Here is a 20,607-nt window from a genome sequence, read left to right as displayed (position 1 = left end):
ATGAGAAATGCCTTTACAGTAACCTGCCCTCCCGTTTCTGACGTCACTACGTCTTCAGGGTATCCCTGCGCGGTGGCGGCAGCAGCAGCGGTAGTTTGTCTCCAGTGTGATCTGTGCTAAACGGTGTCCAGTATGGGAGTGACTGTGGATTCCATCTGCCCCGGAGACGGTAATATCCGTCGTGCATACACTACTGGGGAGGGGGGAAGAAGGGCGCAGACGTACAGCTGGTTGCCTGCTCTGCAATACAATGAGAGGAGGGGGATGGGTGTATCATAATACTCAGGGCAGGGGGAGGGCTTTATCTGTATTCGTAGGGAACAATAGATATCCTAATTCTGTGGATGCTATATATTGGATGGCATGTGTATTATAATGTAATATATATAGCAGTCGTGTTATGTAGCAGGTTGATACAATTATTCAAAATCATTCATAAGATTCATTCAGTTCTTGTGATCACATGACACACTTGATCTGTTTTTGTGTTTAGAACACTATACATAATATACACAGCACCACTAGCAGCATACAACTAGAAGCCTGACACCTTGTTACAGCTTTATCCAGCCTGATCCACTTTAGCTGTACTGATACAACAGCTCGAAAATGGTAATGCAGATTATGTAGGAGTTATATTATGTATTGTACAGTAATAGTTTGGAATCTGTAAAGGATAACTAACATACTAAACCGTTAATGTAACCTGTATGATGGTGGATGCGTGTCTTGCTCCCATAATGACCATGTCCTATTTCCTCCTCCAGGACAGACCTACCCAAAGAAGGGCCAGAAAGCTATGGTGCATTATGTTGGTGAGTCTGGGCATCCATAAGTGGCTTATGTTGTGTATTCCCATGTAAACAGATGAATATAGGGGTACCGCAAGACTTCAATAAATTATCCTTTTCTTCCCGTTAATTCTGTAATGCATCATGTATATGTAATGACTATTGGACTTAATATTGATAAATGAATTTGCTTACTGTGAATGACTTTCATCATTGCACTATATTCCGTAAAGATTTGTTCCTTTACGGATAGTTGCATAGACCTAAATGATTATATCAAGTACCATTGCTTTTCTCTATCCTGTGTATGATGAGACATCTATCAGATTTCCATAGAAATCCACAGGATTGCAGTTAATAATCTGATTAGTGCTGTGAACCCCTACCGATCACAAGAGTGGGAGTTCTGTTCTCTCTAATTTAATGAAGCAGCAGAACGCAAATTGGTGAGGACTGACTCCAACAATTCACAAGAACAGGTTATCCCACCTGTTCTTGTGAATTGTTGGAGTCAGAATCCCAACGATCTGATTATTCCCAGTCCTGTGTTTTAGATATAGATATATATATCTCATAGATGTTAAAAGCTGCCTGCATTCTTGCAGGCCATGAGACAGGGTTACTGCAACCTAATTTTCACAATAGATGCACAATATATTGCAAATGCCTTGACATGTGATCAAGTGGAATGCCAAGGACAGGCCTGATTGATGACCCAGGTTCTCGAGATTAATGAGGCAACAGTGATCACACACTTCTCTTCTAAATTGTCTAAAGCTGAATTTGTGCTTGTTGGATAACCCTTTAAATTTATACACGTGTAGATCCAGTCCATATGGTGCTTTGTTGACAAATGAAGCCAAATTGGGCACTAATAACACTGTTGACAGATTTTCAGAAGTTCACTGGTTGTTTGTAATATTAAGCCATGACAAGTCTGGTTCAAGTGATGAAACGGCACTGACCTCAAATCAGATCTACGTACACTACTTTATTTTATGCTTCCAGGCCGGTAGAATTATTCTGTCTCAGAAGCATCTGCACTGTAGTCTGTCATCCTCGTCTGTTGTATGGCGAGCTTTCCCAGCGCCGGATAGAAGGAGGCCCTGTGCTTCCTGCAGTCTCCTCTGCTTCCTGACTGACTTCCTGCCACAAGGGATTTGTCCTTGTGTATTTTTTCCCCTTCTAAACCCTGTAGTTTTTGCAAAACAAATCTCCTCCAAAGTCGGTAAAAATGGACAGAGTCTTATTTAGTTGAGATTCAGGTTTAGAGGCTGCAGGGCGATTGCCATTTCAGGCACCCCTATAGTAAGGTCTTTAGTGCCTAGAAACATGATTAGAAATGTGAGCTGCTGGGGAGGGATTTTTAAAAAGACAAAGTTGTACTTGCATCCTCTATCACTCGCAGTGTCTTGCAGCGATGTCTAGTCGGTTCGTGCCCCTGTTTCTTTACAGAGTTCAGCTTCTGGCCGGGTGAGGTGGCTGGCCACGCACACCGTCCCTATTCCCAGCACTTTATCGTGCGCTCAGATATGGGGAAGGGAGGGGTGACCGCCCAGACAGAAGCTGAACAAATGAGCACGGACCAGCGAGACAGCAGCGCGTGGCACCGGAAGCGACAGAGGAGGGGGGTTCAATTTTGTGTACTCTCCAGCCCATCCCCACAATTTTAAAGGAAGTCAGACATCCCCTTTAATGGGGTAAAACTTTGTGACGGTTTCCATTTCCGAACCTGGACTTCCAGACTAATACATTTTACCTGCACTTATACAAACAGAACACCAAATGAGGTGCATTGCTAATGATGTAAACTGTCATTTAGGATTGTCTTTCAAACTGAGTTTTTGTAAATTACAGAGAATCTATTTACAGTGTGCAATACATTCACCGGCCACTTTATTAGGTACACCTGTCAAACTACTCGTTAACACTTAATTTCTAATCAGCCAATCACATGGCGGCAACTCAGTGCATGTAGACATGGTCAAGACAATTTCCTGCAGTTCAAACGTGGCATGGTTGTTTTTGCCAGAAGGGCTGGTCTGAGTATTTCAGAAACTGCTGATCTACTGGGATTTTCACGCACAACCATCTCTAGGGTTTACAGAGAATGGTCCGAAAAAGAAAAAACATCCAGTGAGCGGCAGTTCTGTGGGCGGAAATGCCTTGTTGAGGTCAGAGGAGAATGGGCAGACTGGTTCGAGCTGATAGAAAGGGAACAGTGACTCAAATCGCCACCCCTTACAACCAAGGTAGGCAGAAGAGCATCTCTGAACGCACAGTACGTCGAACTTTGAGGCAGATGGGCTACAGCAGCAGAAGACCACACCGGGTGCCACTCCTTTCAGCTAAGAACAGGACACTGAGGCTACAATTTGCACAAGCTCATCGAAATTGGACAGTAGAAGATTGGAAAAACGTTGCCTGGTCTGATGAGTCTCGGTTTCTGCTGCGACATTCGGATGGCAGGGTCAGAATTTGGCGTCAACAACATGAAAGCATGGATCCATCCTGCCTTGTATCAACGGTTCAGGCTGGTGGTGGTGGTGTCATGGTGTCGGGAATATTTTCTTGGCACTCTTTGGGCCCCTTGGTACCAATTAAGCATCGTTGCAACCAGAGGTCGCATTAACGCCTCACCACGCGTCATAGACGCGTGATGAGGCGCCATTACCCCCTAAAATAATTGCCATGCGTAAAGTTACGCTTGGCAATTATTCCCTGTAGCGCGCAGGCTGAGTGGCCCGGCGCGCGCTGCAAAAGAGGGAAATGTCACTAGCGCGATCACAGCGCGCGCCGGGCCGCTCAGCGCGACATGTGATCAGTGTCAGGGGGAGAGACTCGGAGTGAGAGTGCAGGCCCTGGGAGACCTGTGGACAGCGGGGCTGCCCGCAGCTGCCTGCGTTTGTGATCCCGACCGGGTGAGTGTAGTGTGTGCACGCTGTGTTCTGTGTGAGTATAGTGTGTGTGTGTGCTGTGTGATTGTGTGCACGCTGTGTTCTGTGTGTGTGCTGTGTGATTGTGTGCACGCTGTGTTCTGTGTGTGTGCTGTGTGATTGTGTGCACGCTGTGTTTTGTGTGAGTGTAGTGTGTGATTGTGTGCACACTGTGTTCTGTGTGTGTGCTGTGTGATTGTGTGCACGCTGTGTTCTGTGTGTGTGCTGTGTGATTGTGTGCACGCTGTGTTCTGTGTGTGTGCTGTGTGATTGTGTGCACGCTGTGTTCTGTGTGAGTGTAGTGTGTGATTGTGTGCACGCTGTGTTCTGTGTGAGTGTAGTGTGTGATTGTGTGCACGCTGTGTTCTGTGTGTGCGTGTGATTGTGTGCACGCTGTGTTCTGTGTGTGTGCTGTGTGATTGTGTGCACGCTGTGTTCTGTGTGTGTGCACGCTGTGTTCTGTGAGTGTAGTGTGTGTGCTGTGATTGTGTGCACACTGTGTTCTGTGTGTGTGCTGTGTGATTGTGTGCACGCTGTGTTCTGTGTGAGTGTAGTGTGTGATTGTGTGCACGCTGTGTTCTGTGTGTGCGTGTGATTGTGTGCACGCTGTGTTCTGTGTGTGCGTGTGATTGTGTGCACGCTGTGTTCTGTGTGAGTGTAGTGTGTGATTGTGTGCACGCTGTGTTCTGTGTGAGTGTAGTGTGTGATTGTGTGCACACTGTGTTCTGTGTGTGTGCTGTGTGATTGTGTGCACGCTGTGTTCTGTGTGAGTGTAGTGTGTGATTGTGTGCACGCTGTGTTCTGTGTGAGTGTAGTGTGTGATTGTGTGCACGCTGTGTTCTGTGTGAGTGTAGTGTGTGATTGTGTGCACGCTGTGTTCTGTGTGAGTGTAGTGTGTGATTGTGTGCACGCTGTGTTCTGTGTGAGTGTAGTGTGTGATTGTGTGCACGCTGTGTTCTGTGTGAGTGTAGTGTGTGATTGTGTGCACGCTGTGTTCTGTGTGAGTGTAGTGTGTGATTGTGTGCACGCTGTGTTCTGTGTGAGTGTAGTGTGTGATTGTGTGCACGCTGTGTTCTGTGTGAGTGTAGTGTGTGATTGTGTGCACGCTGTGTTCTGTGTGAGTGTAGTGTGTGATTGTGTGCACGCTGTGTTCTGTGTGAGTGCTGTGTGATTGTGTGCTGTGTAATTGTGTGCACGCTGTGTTCTGTGTGAGTGCTGTGTGATTGTGTGCTGTGTGATTGTGTGCACGCTGTGTTCTGTGTGAGTGTAGTGTGTGTTCTGTGAGTGTAGTGTGTAGAAATTTTCATACTCCTCCTCGGGTAAAAATACTCCTCAAAAATTGTGAGAGGAGTATTTTTACCCTTCTGAAAAAATGTTAGTGCGACCTCTGGTTGCAACGCCACAGCCTACCTGAGTATTGTTGCTGACCATGTCCATCCCTTTATGACCACAATGTACCCAACATCTGATGGCTACTTTCAGCAGGATAATGCGCCATGTCATAAAGCTGGAATCATCTCAGACTGGTTTCTTGAACATGATAATGAGTTCACTGTACTCAAATGGCCTCCACAGTCACCAGATCTCAATCTAATAGAGCATCTTTGGGATGTGGTGGAACGGGAGATTCGCATCATGGATGTGCAGCCGACAAATCTGCGGCAACTGTGTGATGCCATCATGTCAATATGGACCAAAATCTCTGAGGAATGCTTCCAGCACCTTGTTGAATCTATGCCACAAAGAATTGAGGCAGTTCTGAAGGCAAAAGGGCATCCAACCCGTTACTAGTATGGTGTACCTAATAAAGTGGCCGGTGAGTGTATGTGCCTTATGTAGTTTGGAGAAAGCAGGTCCATAAAATAAGTGCAAATTTTTTTTCAACATTGCTGTGATGATATCTGCAGATATTTTTTTTTTATTTGCACATTAAATTTGTATATATACATAATGTATATATATCTTACATTTTTCCTTCAAATTCAGGGTATTTGCAAGATGGAAGGAAGTTTGACTCTTCTCGTGATAGAAATAAGCCCTTCTCTTTCTGTGTTGGAAGGAATGAGGTGATCCGTGGCTGGGAAGAAGGTGTGGCACAGGTGAGAGGGGCACTTTTTTTTTTTTTTTTTTTCCCCAATGTAAGGGGACTGTAAATTCTTTACTAATTTTATGTGCACTATTTTTATTTTGCTTTCTATTTTTCAGATGAGTGTGGGTGAAAGAGCACGTTTGACTTGCACCCCAGATTATGCATATGGAAGCACAGGTCACCCAGGCATAATCCCACCTAATGCCACCCTTATCTTTGATGTGGAGTTGCTGCGATTGGAGTGAGGGGGTCACCTGATGATAAAGTGTGGGTAAGCAGTTACAAAAAAGTACCAAGACTTGCCTTAAAGGGTTGTTCTCATTTCAGCAAATAAATATCATCATTTGTAAAACGAAAACCAAGAGGAATTGATTTAAAAGAATAAATTGGAAAAGTGTATAACTTTTCATCATACAAACAATAACATTTATTGGCTGAAACCGTAACACCCCTTGCTCTTGATCTATTTGATTTTTTTTGTGTCTTTTGAATAGGTGGATAGATAGACGCTACAGGAGTTAGGTGAATTAGGCAAAACGAGTTAAGGAGATGGTAACCTTTTTATTTTCATGCAGCACACAAGAGACACAAACCCATAAATAATAATAGGCTACCCCCTACTTGACTAGTAAGAGTTATTTCTCCTATAAACTTCTGGGGCCGACAAGTGGACAACTTAAATAATGGCAAGATAAATGTCATCAGGCACAGTGTGGCGTGGTGCCCCTCAATAGGCTTTGCTAGTGAATTAAAGGCTTTTTAGAGATTTTCATATGCAAATTTACATTAATTTGGCATGGAAAATGGCACAGCCGCAATTAGGCGTATATGAGCTCAGACCTAGGAAGCAGTTGGTAAAGCCACCTAAAAACTTCCCTTGGATAATTGAAGAGACTGCATTGATCGGAAGTATATATAATCCATATCACTTCTTTCCAAGTACAACACTATACACCTATAGCTCAGCCCCAATTTGAATGTGACTGCGCTTAACATAGAAATAAATGTTCCCCCAGTTTAGCGGAAGTGATGCTTACCAGAGCACCACAATCAATCTTAAATTGATCACCTTTCTTGAGCATAGTGTTCATTGCTGTAAACTCCAAAAAAAGCCCCTTTCACACTGCCAGTGTGGGGACATATATCCGCGGCTGGATAAACGTTTCCATAGACAACTGGTGCCCGGCCAAGGTACACACCATACCAAGGTGTGCCACCATACCATGCACAGGAATAAGAGCATGCTCTATCTTTTCCTGCATTTATTGTCGGGCACCATGTCTGCTATAGGGACGGGTAAGGTGAACAAGCGGCAGTGTGAAAGCAGCCTTATGAAGTTAAATTATCTTTATTATTGCCACATAGACGCTCATTATAAATATTGTGTGCTGCAGTGTGGAACACCAAGAATTGCCCAGTTCACATATTGCCGTATCCTTCATCTGGAAATTACTACTGATGTATATAAGAGAACTACAAATGGTACAGAAATGATACAAGTTGGCAACAGAAATACTTAACATGCAACATTCATTGTATCTCTGAATATTGAAACAAACATGCAGGTTTGACTGACATTGCTCACTGCCCCACAGGGGCCAGTATGCGAATGTGTTAAATTCATGTATTTATCAAATATAACATGATAGATGAACAATTTCTAAAACGCATACAACCCCCTTGAACACTCATGTGTTCCTGATATCTCACCATTTTGGGGCCAATTTACATCTCAGTTTATAGGTTATTTGTAGTCTAAACTATGTGTAAAGCCTCTACAAAGATAATATATGATGGGTTAATTTGTACCTGTTCTTTGTTTCAACCACTCCTGTTTTTTGCCTACAATGACTACAGCAAAAAACTGATGAAATAATTGAAATGTGAACTGGTCTGCACTCTAGGTTTGCATTTGCTATTTCTGGTTGGATTTGAGCCACCCTCTAACATGTAATTCTGACACTCATCTGATTCCCTTTCAAGGTGCGTTTGACTATACTACCGTGTGAAGAGTGCAGAACACAGTGGACACAAAGCCTGATCCTTCTACCCTCCACACTTCCACATGCTGCCTTCTTGCCTTTCTACTCCGGGGCATTACTGAGCAATCCCATTGGATACCGTTATGAAGGGGTTAAGGTGGCAGCACCAGTTACTCCCCCTCTGAGCTGATAATGTCAGGGCTCTATAAGGAAGTAATGTTTGTTACTTTGATCACCTGTCAAAAGTGCTCCAATGTGCCAGCCTGATGAATGCACTCAAGGATGAGGACAGAGCTTGTAATGTACCCGCTAACCATTCCAGAGCTGTCTACCCGTGCACAGCAGAGCCTGCCAATTGCTATTCCAGCTCTGCAGTGCCACATCTGCTTTTTCCCTAATGTGGCAGGGCTCTGTCCTGTCTTTGCCGCATGCAGCCCTCACTAAACACAGTCCCATTAAATGGCTTTTCTTTATCTATAGAGGTCTTGTGTCTCTGCTCTGACGTCACAATAAAGAGTCTGTTTCCTGATTACTTGTGTAAGCTGGTGTGTCTAGTGATGATATTAATGTGTGCTTTATGGCAATAGGACAAGTTACTGTGGAGCAATCTTCCATTGTAATATATGGGCAGTTGGGTCAGTGTATAGCACAGATCTAGTTAAAAAGGGTTTCCTCTACCAGTTGTGTTATTTGTGCAGTGGACTGGTCGCAGCTGTAGCCTTGGCCATTTGGTAAGTTATACATCAATTCAGGGGCGTAACTTTAGGGGGTGCAGAAGTTGCGGTCGCACCAGGACCCAAGAGGTTTAGGGGGCCCTTATGGTGTCACTTTCCCATATGAGAAGACTATTACTTTAAACTCTACATTATAGTCGGGGGGCCTGGCACAGACTTTGCACTGGGGCCCATCAGCTTCTAGTTACACCACTGCATCAATTCATCTTTTGGTGTAGTAGTCAGCATAGACTAATCACAGGAAGAGGAACTAAAACACATTTGCACTTATTTGCATAGTCTATTATGACCCTGCTCCCAAGTTATTGACTTCTGCACTTCTCTTTGTAGTTACTGTGGCTTCATGAATCTATAAAAGTTAAAGGACTTCTGTCAGCAAGATCAAAGAGTGTAATCCAAGAACACTCACTTTATCTTTTTTATGCAAAGAGCCTTAGGGGCTCCATTGCATAATTTTTAAAGCCTTTTTTTTCTTAAAAACAAGGGCATAGGAAGCCCTTGCATAGTGTCCTAATGTTTCTTATCCCTGTTGTCAAACTTGGAAAAAAAAAATTGAAAAAATAGATAAAAACAGGATATAAGAGGCACCAATCTTTTCTCTTCTTCTTTGCTTGGGAATTTGAGATGGGAGCAATATTAAGAAGACATTTTGCCCAAATTGAGACTCTTGCAATTTTCTTTCCAGACTTTTGCCATTTGTTTTCTGTTTTAAAGCCACTAGTCAAAACTTTTCCCCAGCAGCATCAAAGTGATAGGACAGCATGTTTTTTGATAGCTTTCTCGTTTGCAATTAATGGGGCAGCTGTATAAATGTGTTGGTCTTTAGACCAGTGGATAGTACAACTTCTGCTGCACCAGTTTTATCACTGTTTGATGGATGATAAATATGGATTGGTTTAAGACTGTTGGGTCACACTTTGTTGGCCTAGTTAACTGCTCCAAATTAATACATTTTTGGCACACTGTCTAGTAAAGCTAGCCCCCATTGTTTGAGGCCAAGTCTGGTGTTTGTACTACACTGAAAAATGCATAAAAATTGTATAAAGCCCTTCCCTTTGAAGCTACTCCCCATTTTCCGAGACCACTTATTAAACGTGACTAAATGCATTTCAGATTTTTTTTGGGAGAAATTGCTCCAGAATTTGGTGCTGAAAGCTTGATAAATCTCCCCAGTTGTGTCTCTATATACTTATATAGAGACTTTTGGGCCTTTTCAAGACATGGGCTTCAGTAGTCCTGTAGCATAGGGTTTTATATACCAGTGCTGCTTACTCATTACCCAAAATATTACTGCTACAATAAGCCAGAAAGATACAGTTGGTCCTGGGGTAGTATGTACAACCTGGTAATGGTAATGTTACTAAGCTTCCTATGGAACAAAGCCTGTAGATAAACTTTGGCATGAGATTGTATGCATACATATGTAGAGGTGTGCAAGTCATAATACAGCCACATGCAAGAGAACTTCTGCATAGCAATGGTGTGCAAGCTAGAAATCCAACACTGTGTGGTACCTCTTGTAGCACTGGTCAAAGCAAAGACCTGGCTTACTGGGACAGTTCAGACAATAGAAGCGACTCTCTTTCCTTATGCCACGACTATAACAAACCCTGCATTTCTTTTGTGGATTAGACCTGGTTGGGGTAGCTGGAATTTTGCTCATGAAATGCCTACCTGTTAGCCTAGGAATAGTGTCATCTGCATATACCGGCTTTGCATCATGACCAACAGTTACCAGTTGTGTAATGAGTTCCGTCTGAAACTTCCAAAAGGATAATGGGCCCCCCCGGGTTGGCTATTTTGTATACTACATAGGCATTCAAGGCTGCAAGCTGGATCAGATGGACAGCAACTTTCTTTATACCAGGCTATGCATTTCCGGATGGTTTGGTAAAAGGGCAATGTTTGATCAGATGTGTCTGCACTAACCATGTATTTGTTGTAATCTCTGAGGCAAACTGGCCTGAGAGTAGGAGCCCCACGGCCTGTTCTCTGCACTGGGGTGGTAGATTCATCATGAATGGTGGACAGTAGGACACTCACATTATCAGCATATTTAATGGCCAGTAGGTCTCCATTTCTAAGAGCAAAAGATTCACCCCGGTTTAACTTTTTGCTAAGCATCTGGAGTGGCAGACCTTGGCGGTTACAACTTACGATGCCACAGGCTACTGTGTCAAAGCATCTAAGGGCAGTGAAGAGAGGGACAGAGGTATAATTATTATCCACATATAAGTGGTACCCCTGACAAAGAATTGGTTCAAGTAATTCCCATACAATTTTTTCAGTCTAGTTTAGGTCAGGAGGAAACTTAGAGGAATGTAGGAATTTGTCCTTTCCTCCTTCTATGTTAAAAGCCCTTGTGTACCCTGAACCGCTTTCATACAGTTTGTAGAATTTTATTCCGTGACTGTGAGGCTCATCTATCATATACCCAGTCATGACACGGCCTTTATAAAGCAAATGGGACTCATTGATTGTAAGATTGCGGGATGGCGTATACACTTCTGCAAATCGAGCATTCAATCTATCAATGAGGGGCCGCAGCTTATGTAGATGGTCACTGACAGGAGGAGCCCCTTCCTCAATGCTGTTAAAATTGATAAAACGAAGCAATATCTCGTAACGATTCCTAGGTATAATGGCAGAAAACAAGGGAAGGCATAACACTGAGTGCATATCCCAGTACGACTGGATGGTGGGTTTTTTAATGATGCCCATTGCTAAAGTTAAACCCCCACATTTATTGAGCTCTTCTACATTGGTAGGGTGCCACTGAAGGGCTCTGGAATGAGGGGTAAGTGGAGTTGCAGCAATAAACTTTTCAGCAAAGAGGTTGGTATGCGTAACCATCCCCTCCAAAATATTGGGGCAGATTTACTTACCCGGTCCATTCGCGATCCAACGGCGCGTTCTCTGCGGTGAATTCTGGTCCGGCCGGGATTCACTAAGGCAGTTCCTCTGACATCCACCAGGTATCGCTGCTGCGCTGAAGACCATCGGAACGCACTGAAGTTCACTGAGCCATCGTGAGTGAAGGTAAGCGCGTGTCGAGCGACACTTTTTTTTTTTTAAAAATGCCGCGGTTTTTACGAATCAGTTTTTTTACGGCCACGCCCCCCGATTTCTGACGCGTGCATGCCGGCTCCGATGCGCCACAATCCAATCGCGTGTGCCGAAATCCCGGGGAAATACAGCGAAAATCGGCGCAAAACGGAAAAATTTGGTTAACCCGTCATAAAAACGCGAATCGGTCCCTTAGTAAATGACCCCCATTGTGTGTTACAAATGTATGGAGTATGTAAAGTCAACAGTCTGAAAATTTTGGGTATCAATTTTAACTCCAGGTATGACCTTGAATTGGGGAATATTGGGGAGTTTTAAGTCGGGAGCTATCCACTCAGAGTCTCCTGTGCTAGTAGAAGGAGCAGCATTGTCTTGTGGTAATGTCACTTCTATTTCTGCCGAGCCACCTTCTACATTAGCATACCCCTCCATGCGATATTTCTTAGCCTGTGGCTCAGAGCAAAAACTCTGAATCTGACCCATCATTATGTTCACTGCCGGACTCCATAAAAAAGTCACATGCATCATCTTCTGATAAATTCTTTGCAGCCATTTCTACAAAAAAATTACAGCAAAATTCAATATATGAAAAGCACAAAACTAGACAATGATAACGTACTATTTATATACAGCCATGAAGTTGTTTATGTAAAGCCACAAAATAACCAATTTCCACTCTAACTGCAACTGTAACTTCTAAAGTTAAACAATGTAAGAGCGATACAAGTAAAATGTATCACGCAGGCTGATTTTGTATGTGGATGTATGGGAAGGGTAAAAACAGAAAGTATGGATGGTCTCAGGGAGATAGGGCCTAGTGGTGCTGTTAGAACAGGAAGGTGCTGGATTATCAAGAAGATGCTAAGGGCAAAGCTGTGTCATGGAGAAGAATTGAATTGTTTGTCTGGAGGGAAAGTTGGTGATACCTAAGATATTCGTGATGATCTGTAATTCTCTGACGATCCAGTCCTGCCGTGTACAATGCTGCTGCTTGTCTCATGTCTAAAGATTGTTATGCTTACTCAGTAAGGGGTGGGCTACCCAGGATTTCATCTCTGATAGGCTTTGTGACCAGGGGGGTGGACCTCAGGATATCCACGTAGTAGCTTATGAAAGTTTAGCTCTCCGATTGGCCTAGGAGGAGGGGGGGGGGTCAAGATTTGAACTCATTTCCTCCTCCCTTAGCTATTAAATAGACCTGTCCTGGTTACAAGAAGCTGTAAGTGAGAGATCATGCACACTGATTGTATGATACTACTCTAGAAAAACAAACTAAATTACTATGTAAATAAAAAGTCTATAATAAGAATCGTGTAACAATTCCTGCCTCACTAGATTAAACTGACATGGAGGGCAGATGACCGCACGCTCATGTATTTCCCCCTACAGAATATGGTGAGGCAGGATCACAGCTTTAGATCCTAACCCAGCTGTGTCCATGTGCTGCTGAAGCAGGAAACTTCTGCTTTGTATCTGGCGTAGGTCTTCACTGATAGTTCTTGATGTTTGGTTGAGCACACAGTATCACACATGACTTCAATAGGCTTAGATACATGTACAAATTATGGAGATATTATAAGGGAATACAAAACTAAAAAGCTGATGATGAAATGCATGGATTAGATGTCTCTTCAGTAGGAAGAAAGTTTGTACATATGCTGTTGTACATTTAATTACATGAACGATCATCTTCATTGCATCAGTTCATCTACATTATTATATTTCACTGAAAGGTGGTTCATCTCTCTCACAATTAAAATCCAGCATTTTTACAAACTCTCTCTCAGCCGGCAATGGCCATATAAAGTAAGTGGCCAACAAATTAGATACATTTCACAAATGATTTATCAGGGACGACTGACTGACAAAGAGATTTGCTCTCCTCTCCCATTCAGTATTCAAGCATTGCTCATCCGTATGTTTTGTAGTGACTAGTCTAAGTGTAATTTACATTCTCACCAAACAAAATCCTAATTGTTTGCTGATCGTATCAAAGGTTCCCCAAGCCTCTGAGATACTTTTACCTATGCTAAGCAAGGGTGTGACTGTGATGTCTATGTAAATGAATCTCATACTGCAACCTAACCCCATTAATAATACAGACATGGTAATGTAATCCTCCTCAGAGTGAGGAAACGCAAAACTCAAATTTTTCCTATTTAAAATTCTTAAATAAGACGCATATAATATATACTTGCTATTGCCAGAACTTTGAAAACCTTTAATATAAAATGCATTATATATCCCACTTGGGATAAAAGGGATATACATGTACAATTGGTTTGGCTGAGTGTCTATACATTGTTAAAGGGCACCTACCACCACGATTCTACCTATAAAGGTAGATCGGGTGGTAGGTGGATGTAAGGGACGTGAGGATAGCCCTTTTTAGAGTTAATCCTTATGTTCCCGCTAACTTTTAATAAACTTTATTCCCTTACTATGTAAATTTAGTTATGCGGCAACTGGGGCGGGGAGTAGCCGGGCACGAGGCTACACAGCGCGGCAACTCCACGCCCCAGTAGCCACGTTGCTCCTCCTACCCTGTTGTGTGCAAATATGCCATATATTGCAATACTGTAGTATTGCAGTATATGATAGGAGCGATCTGACCATCTAGGGTTAATGTAATGGTCTAAAAAATAGTGAAAAAAAAAGTTTAAAAAATAAAAAAAATTTATAAAATATTAAAAGTTCAAAACACCCCCTTTCCCTAGAACGGATATAAAACATAATAAACAGTAAAAATCACAAACATATTAGGTATCGCCGCGTCCCAAAATGCCCGATCTATCAAAATATAAAAACTGTTACGGGCGGCGGTGACCTCCGAGCCGGGAAATGGCGCCCAAATGTCCGAAATGCGACTTTTACACCTTTTTACATAACATAAAAAATTATCAAAATGTCGCACAGACCTCAAAATGGTAGCAATGAAAACGTTGCCTCATTTCGCAAAAAATGGCCCCTCACACATCTCCGTGCGCCAAAGTATGAAAAAGTTATTAGCGTCAGAAGATGGCAAAAAAATTTTTTTCTTTTTTGTACACATTTGTTTAATTTTTGAAAATGTATTAAAACACAATAAAACCTATATAAATTTGGTATCACCGCGATCGCACCGAACCAAATAATAAAGTAGGCGTGTTATTTGGAGCGAAGAGTGAAAGTCGTAAAAACTGAGCCCACAAGAACGTGACACACGTGCAGGTTTTTTTCCAATTTTTCCACATTTAGAATTTTTTTCAGCTTCGCAGTACACGGCATGTTAAAATAAATAACATTACGGGAAAGTAAAATTTGTTACACACAAAATAAGCCCTCACACAGGTTTGTAAAAATGAAAAAGTTATGGATTTTTGAAGTTGGAGAGCGAGAAATGAGCCGAAAAACCCTGCGTCCTTAAGGGGTTAATGAGAAAAGCTGCTCAAACAACTCTGGCAAAGGCTTATGTCCTCAAGGACATAAGGACTGGGTTGTCTTATAGCTACTATACTACTGCCTTTTAGGTAAAATAATATACTACTATAAGTCTGCCTAACTACAGTACTGATAAATCTGCACTGTGGTGTCCTAGATTCAGACTATTATTAGGTATATTTAGAGTATGAAAGTCCAGGAGATCACATTACCTGAAAGCATGTGACACGGATTATGATGTAATTCATTTGTTATCTGTGTGCGTGATTGGAAGCTTGGACTATTTATAGCTATACTATTACATTTTAGATTTCATAATTTTGGTTCTAATAATTGATTAGTTAAAATGTCATGTCATCAGTTGTACTGTCCAGCAGTGATGTAACAAGACACAAGTGGGCCCCAATGCAAACTTTGCACTGAGGCCCCATATAACTAAACTCTAGCTGACAACCCTCCTATCCCACACGTTACATTTGATAATACACATACGGTATGTGTTACACAGATACATACATACTGTTCAGCAGCCTCCCCTCACTAATGAATGTCCCGCAGGCTATTAATCAGCCGGATGTATAAATATATCATATAAAAATACATATTAAAATATCCCCTAAAACTCTATATTTACCCAGTATATATGTATTTCTGGGAATGGGGGCTGTATATATGTATTACCAGGGGGGGGACAGTATATATACTGTATATTTACTACGAGGGGAGCTGTATATGTATTCATTACGGGGAGCTTATAAATGTTTTATTGGGAGCAGTATATATATTCATTACTGAGGAGCTGTATATATTTATTGCTAGGGAACTGTATATGTTTATTACTGGGGGGTTGTATATATTTATTATTAGCAACATTTACAGTTTGTGCCCAGGGACCTCCACCACCATTAATCCAGCCCTGCTTGTTTGCAAGTTTCACCCATTGGAGAAGAGCCGGGAGATAGTCCTGATGTGCACTGTGGTTTCCTTCATATGTGATCCATAAAAAACACAGTTATCAGTGAAATGTGTCTGACACAATTAATAGGAGTAAATATCAAGCAAAACATGCGTTTTCAGTGGGGTGGGATGTTTCTATGTTTGTAAAATATAAAAACTTAATTTGATTTAAAAAAAAAAAACAAACAAAAAAAAAATCCCTAAGGCTACATTCACGCCCTGCCGTTTCACAAGTCCAAAAGAAATGCCCTATGTTAAATGTGCACCAAAACAAAAGTGTTGCACTCTGCAAGGAGCTCCAGATTCATGAAAAATGTGCACCACCCTGCACACTACACACATAGTGCCGTTTGCACTGTTTTTAGTAAATGTCGGCCAGAGTTTTCATCAATTCTTTCAGTTTTAGAAAGCATCTGTGTGGAATGAGCTAAATCCTTAATCCAAAAGATGCTCATTGGTCTCTAGAAGTTAACAAAAGCAGACTTTATAATTTGGGGAAGAAGGGGGTTATATTAAAAAAGGTGTCAGGGGTGATTTATGAGATACTAGATTAAACTGTAGATGGCACCTCCGCCATATATCCCAGGTAAAGGCCACAGGCTCCCAGGATATCCGCCACAGGTCCCCAAATTAGAACAATAGGGTGAATCGGCACAATTCATAGTTTCTCAATCTCTGTCCGTCGATTATTGGCTAGTAAGGTTGACCAAGAAACTATATATAAGGTATCGCTCTGTGTGGCCATTGCCGTCTATAGGGGATGTATGTACGGCCTTAAGCTTGCCAGGATCCGCGAGTCTCTCATATTCCTCCGCAATGAGGCTAACTGTGAGCATATTACTCCTGAGCGCTGCAGGAAGAGGAGACTCTCCTGGCATAACCTACTTAGTTGTGCCGCCACCTCTGCACAGACGACAGGCAGGAGTCACTGAGACTGGAGGTCCAAGCTGTCCTTGAGTGTTCAGGTCAGTAAAGATGACGGGTCAGTGAGGAGAGGTGGGGGAGGGTTCCCTGCACAGTGTTCAGGACAGCACAAGAAGATTAAGTCTATAGCAGTGGTGGCGAACCTTTGGCACGGGTGCCAGAGGTGGCACTCGGAGCCCCTTCTGTGGGCACCCAGCACAGAATTTAACAGATAGGACTCAAGGCTTCCTCCTTCAGTCCAACACAACCCAGGGCGCGCCACGCTCAGTGCTATTTTAAAGTGACACGTACTTCAGGAGGAGCGAAGAGGTGTGGGCAGAAATGGATTATCTTTGGAGCTCCTGCTTTGGGTCCCCTGATTTTTCCTGTTAAGGGGAGCCTGGAGATAAGCTACAATCCAATTGTCTCCTGCTTTCTATTGTATTGGCATCCTCAGGACGCCAATACGATTGAAACTTGTGATGCAGCAGAGATTAACAGGTTACACTATGTGGCATGTTGGCACTTTGCGACGTAAAAGTGGGTTTTGGTTGTAGTTTGGGCACTCTGTATCTAAAAGGTTCGCCATCACTGGTCTATACCATGTGCTGTGCCCTGCCCTCCTCATCTATAGCTTGTTATAAACGATTTATTTCTAAGTGCTCCAATCCCTACCTTCACTGCGGTACTGGAATCTTTACATCTACCTCTAAGTGCTTGTACAAATGCACATAGCTTTTTACAAGTAAAAGAATTATGCAGAAGCTCTTTCCTCCCTATACAAGCAGCAACATATACATTTTGTTTTAAAAAAAAAAAAAAAAAAAGCAGTCTGGACATTACAAGCATGTCTGTAGTCACTTGGCTTTCGGGATAATAAGACACAGAGTAAGGCCTCATGCACATGATGTGTAATGCAGCTGTGAGCTCGCTGCTTTTTTGCAGGCTAACTCACAGCCCCTTTACTTTCTATTGGGCGCTGTCACATTACATCCACGGTAGAGCTGACTGTCTGCACTGCAAATCCTAGGGCAGTTTCTATTCCTGCCACACTTGCAGCGTGAGCAGTTACCTCCTATTGGTGCAGTCCACCACGTGCATACGGTTTGTGTGCATGAGGCCTAGAGCTGGTGACACATGGTTGAAAGTGACTGTGGGTTAGCCAAAGCAAAAGCATGACCACAACAATCCTGCACTGTCTGTCCTGGACCTAATGGATAAGGTGCTTGAGCTGATGTTTGCATTGATACCATTTTGTGTAATGTAAAACTGTTGATCACTTTTTCTTTATATATTCATTTGTTGAAATGACAGAAAATATGTATTTTGGACAATTTGCAGGAGAAATAGAGGAGTTCTTTGGCCACAGGTGCTGCTCACCCCTTCCCTCTCCATAGGAAATACCGCTACCTGCCTGTACGTCAAGGGAAAGCTAGAGTGTGCTCTATCTTTTCCCCATGTATGGTATGGTTTGGTCGCACATGTGTAGCACCACCACCGAGTCGCCATAGCACACTATGCGGACATTTGTGCAGCTGGATATACATCACCACAACGGCTGTGTGAATGCAGCCTTAGGGTGTAATGCACTTTTATATAAATACATATTTATCTGTGTAGGAGGCCACCATACAAGCATACATCCTAACCTTTGAAGAAAAAGCATTTAAACAGTTATACAAACATTAGCTCATCCAGCAAAAAGTTACCAAACTCTGTACATCGACATATAAAAAAGCAGGTATTAGAAAATGGAGATAAAAAAAGGTATGAAAGGTACTTACTGGCAAATAATGTCACTACTTTGTCCTAAAAATTTAAAAGGGTCAGACAATTGTGACATTTGAGTGACTGAGGAGGCTACTTATTGGCTGAACCCCAACCTGGCACGTCCAATCAGTCACTTTTTTTTCCCACCCTCCTGCTGGGCTCCACTAAGGGATTAAAACACTTAATTTTTAATAGCTCTTTTTGTACTGCTTCCTGTCCTGAAAAACCAGAAACAAACTGATTCACACTGTATCTTATGTGAGAATTGGAATTCACTTACCCTTATTTTTATATTATACAAATTATTAGCAGTAGGTGGGCCCCCAGAATTAATTTCACTGGTGAGCTCTAGGTCCCCCAGTCCAATCCTGATGGTATTTATACTGGTTGTGTGTGTACAGGCTGAATGCATGTATATGGTACTGTATGTATTTGTGTATATTTTGTATTTATATATATAGTCAGTCCCCGGGTTACATACAAGATAGGTTCCAGAGGTTTGTTCTCAAGTTGAATTTGTATGTAAGTCGAAACTGTACATTATATAATTGTAGATCCAGACCAAAATTTTTTTGGCCCCGGTGACAATTACATTTTTTTGCTGTATTAGGACCAAGGATTATCAAAAAAGCTTTATTACAGACACCTTATAGCTGATCATTGCAGTCTGGGACTAAATTAAAGCATCCAGAAAGTTTCAGCAGAAATCGCATGTGGGAGTAGTATATGAGATCTGCATGCATTAAAAAAAATTTAATTGTCACCGGGGCCAAAAAATTTTTGGTCTGGATCTACAATTATATAATGTACAGTTTCGACTTACATACAAATTCAACTTAAGAACAAACCTCTGGAACCTATCTTGTATGTAACCCGGGGACTGACTATATATATATATATATATATATATATATATATATATATATATATATAAATACAAAATGTACACAAATACATACAGTACCATATACATGCATTCAGCATTCATGCATTCAGTCAATGTTCTAAGAAAGGGACCCCGGTACCCAAAGTGGTTCAAGGCATGAAACATGAAATCCACAATTTAGACAATCAAAAGCCTTTTATGCATCCAGGTTTAAGATTAAGGGCTCATATTTAATCTTACGAACCAGATCAATGAAGTCAATAGAACATCTACTGTTATTACCTGCTTGACGACAGCATATGAATACCACATGATCCTTTGGGGGCTGTCACACGGTGTGTTCTTTTTTTAACGGACTGAAAACTTATGCAATTAAAAATGCATGCGTTTTTGTATGTATACCATGTATTCGGCTGGTTTTAATCCGTTTCACAGCTGATTACACTTCCAGAAATGAAGAAAAACAAATTCAAACCAGCCAAATGCATGTTAAACATACAAAAACACACGCGTTTAAAAAAGTATCTGTTTTCAGTCCATTTAAAAACGGTCCAAGAATGGTCCAAAAACTGTCCAAAAATGCACCGTCTGACAGCACACTTACGGATAAGTTGAGGGTGCAAGCAGCTTGGTAACAGTTTTTAAATCAGTGTTCAGTAAACTAATAGGCATATCGCTGCGCACACAGATTACGCAGCGCTGCACAGAGCTTGCCAAATCGGTCCCTGTCCCCAATGGGCCTCACAATTTAATCAACCTACTACCAGTATGTCCTGGAGTGTGGGAGGAAACCAGAGGACCCAGAGGAAACCCACGCAAACACGGATAATTGTGAAGTTCCCAAGATGCAATGTAGCAGGTGAGAGGGTAGACCCACGCAGGAGAAACAGAGAAATAGCATAGAATTATTATTAGTGTTAGTATTAACAAGTGACTAGTAAAGTAAAAATTGAACAGCATGTTGTATCAGCGCGGTAGTAGTGAGTTGTTGTTGCTTTGAATACTCCAGATAAAACTATATTATTAGTGGAGGGGGGGTGAAAGAGGAGCCAATACCTATAGGAGCATCGGAA

General features: G+C 42.1%; 1 protein-coding gene and 1 long non-coding RNA gene across 2 annotated transcripts; one reads left to right on the top strand and one right to left on the bottom strand.

Moving 5' to 3' along the window:
- The first annotated feature begins 8 nt into the window (after window positions 1–8).
- Window positions 9–8,327, top strand: FKBP1A (FKBP prolyl isomerase 1A). The gene is made up of 5 exons (XM_072110826.1): window positions 9–169; window positions 768–815; window positions 5,714–5,826; window positions 5,933–6,087; window positions 7,800–8,327. Exons 1-4 carry the CDS (start codon window positions 133–135, stop codon window positions 6,059–6,061), a joined length of 327 nt encoding a protein of 108 aa, XP_071966927.1. The 5' UTR covers window positions 9–132; the 3' UTR covers window positions 6,062–6,087; window positions 7,800–8,327.
- Window positions 7,989–12,915, bottom strand: LOC140064183 (uncharacterized). Its single transcript, XR_011847718.1, has 2 exons — window positions 12,525–12,915; window positions 7,989–12,153 (listed from the first exon to the last, which is right to left on the bottom strand). It is a non-coding gene; the product is annotated as an uncharacterized lncRNA (long non-coding RNA).
- Window positions 12,916–20,607: the final 7,692 nt, after the last annotated feature.

This window comes from Engystomops pustulosus, chromosome 6 (genome assembly GCF_040894005.1).
Source record: "Engystomops pustulosus chromosome 6, aEngPut4.maternal, whole genome shotgun sequence".
NCBI classification, from domain to species: Eukaryota; Metazoa; Chordata; class Amphibia; order Anura; family Leptodactylidae; genus Engystomops; species Engystomops pustulosus.
Note: the sequence above shows the minus strand (reverse complement) of the source record. Positions and strands in the feature narration are given on the sequence as shown.

Bases quoted from the DNA above. Each gene is read 5' to 3' on its own strand.
- FKBP1A (XM_072110826.1), top strand. From the start codon at position 133: ATGGGAGTGACTGTGGATTCCATCTGCCCCGGAGACG. The intron at 170-767 runs GTAATATCCGTC...TTCCTCCTCCAG, and splicing joins TTCCATCTGCCCCGGAGACG to GACAGACCTACCCAAAGAAG. The intron at 5,827-5,932 runs GTGAGAGGGGCA...TCTATTTTTCAG, and splicing joins GGGAAGAAGGTGTGGCACAG to ATGAGTGTGGGTGAAAGAGC.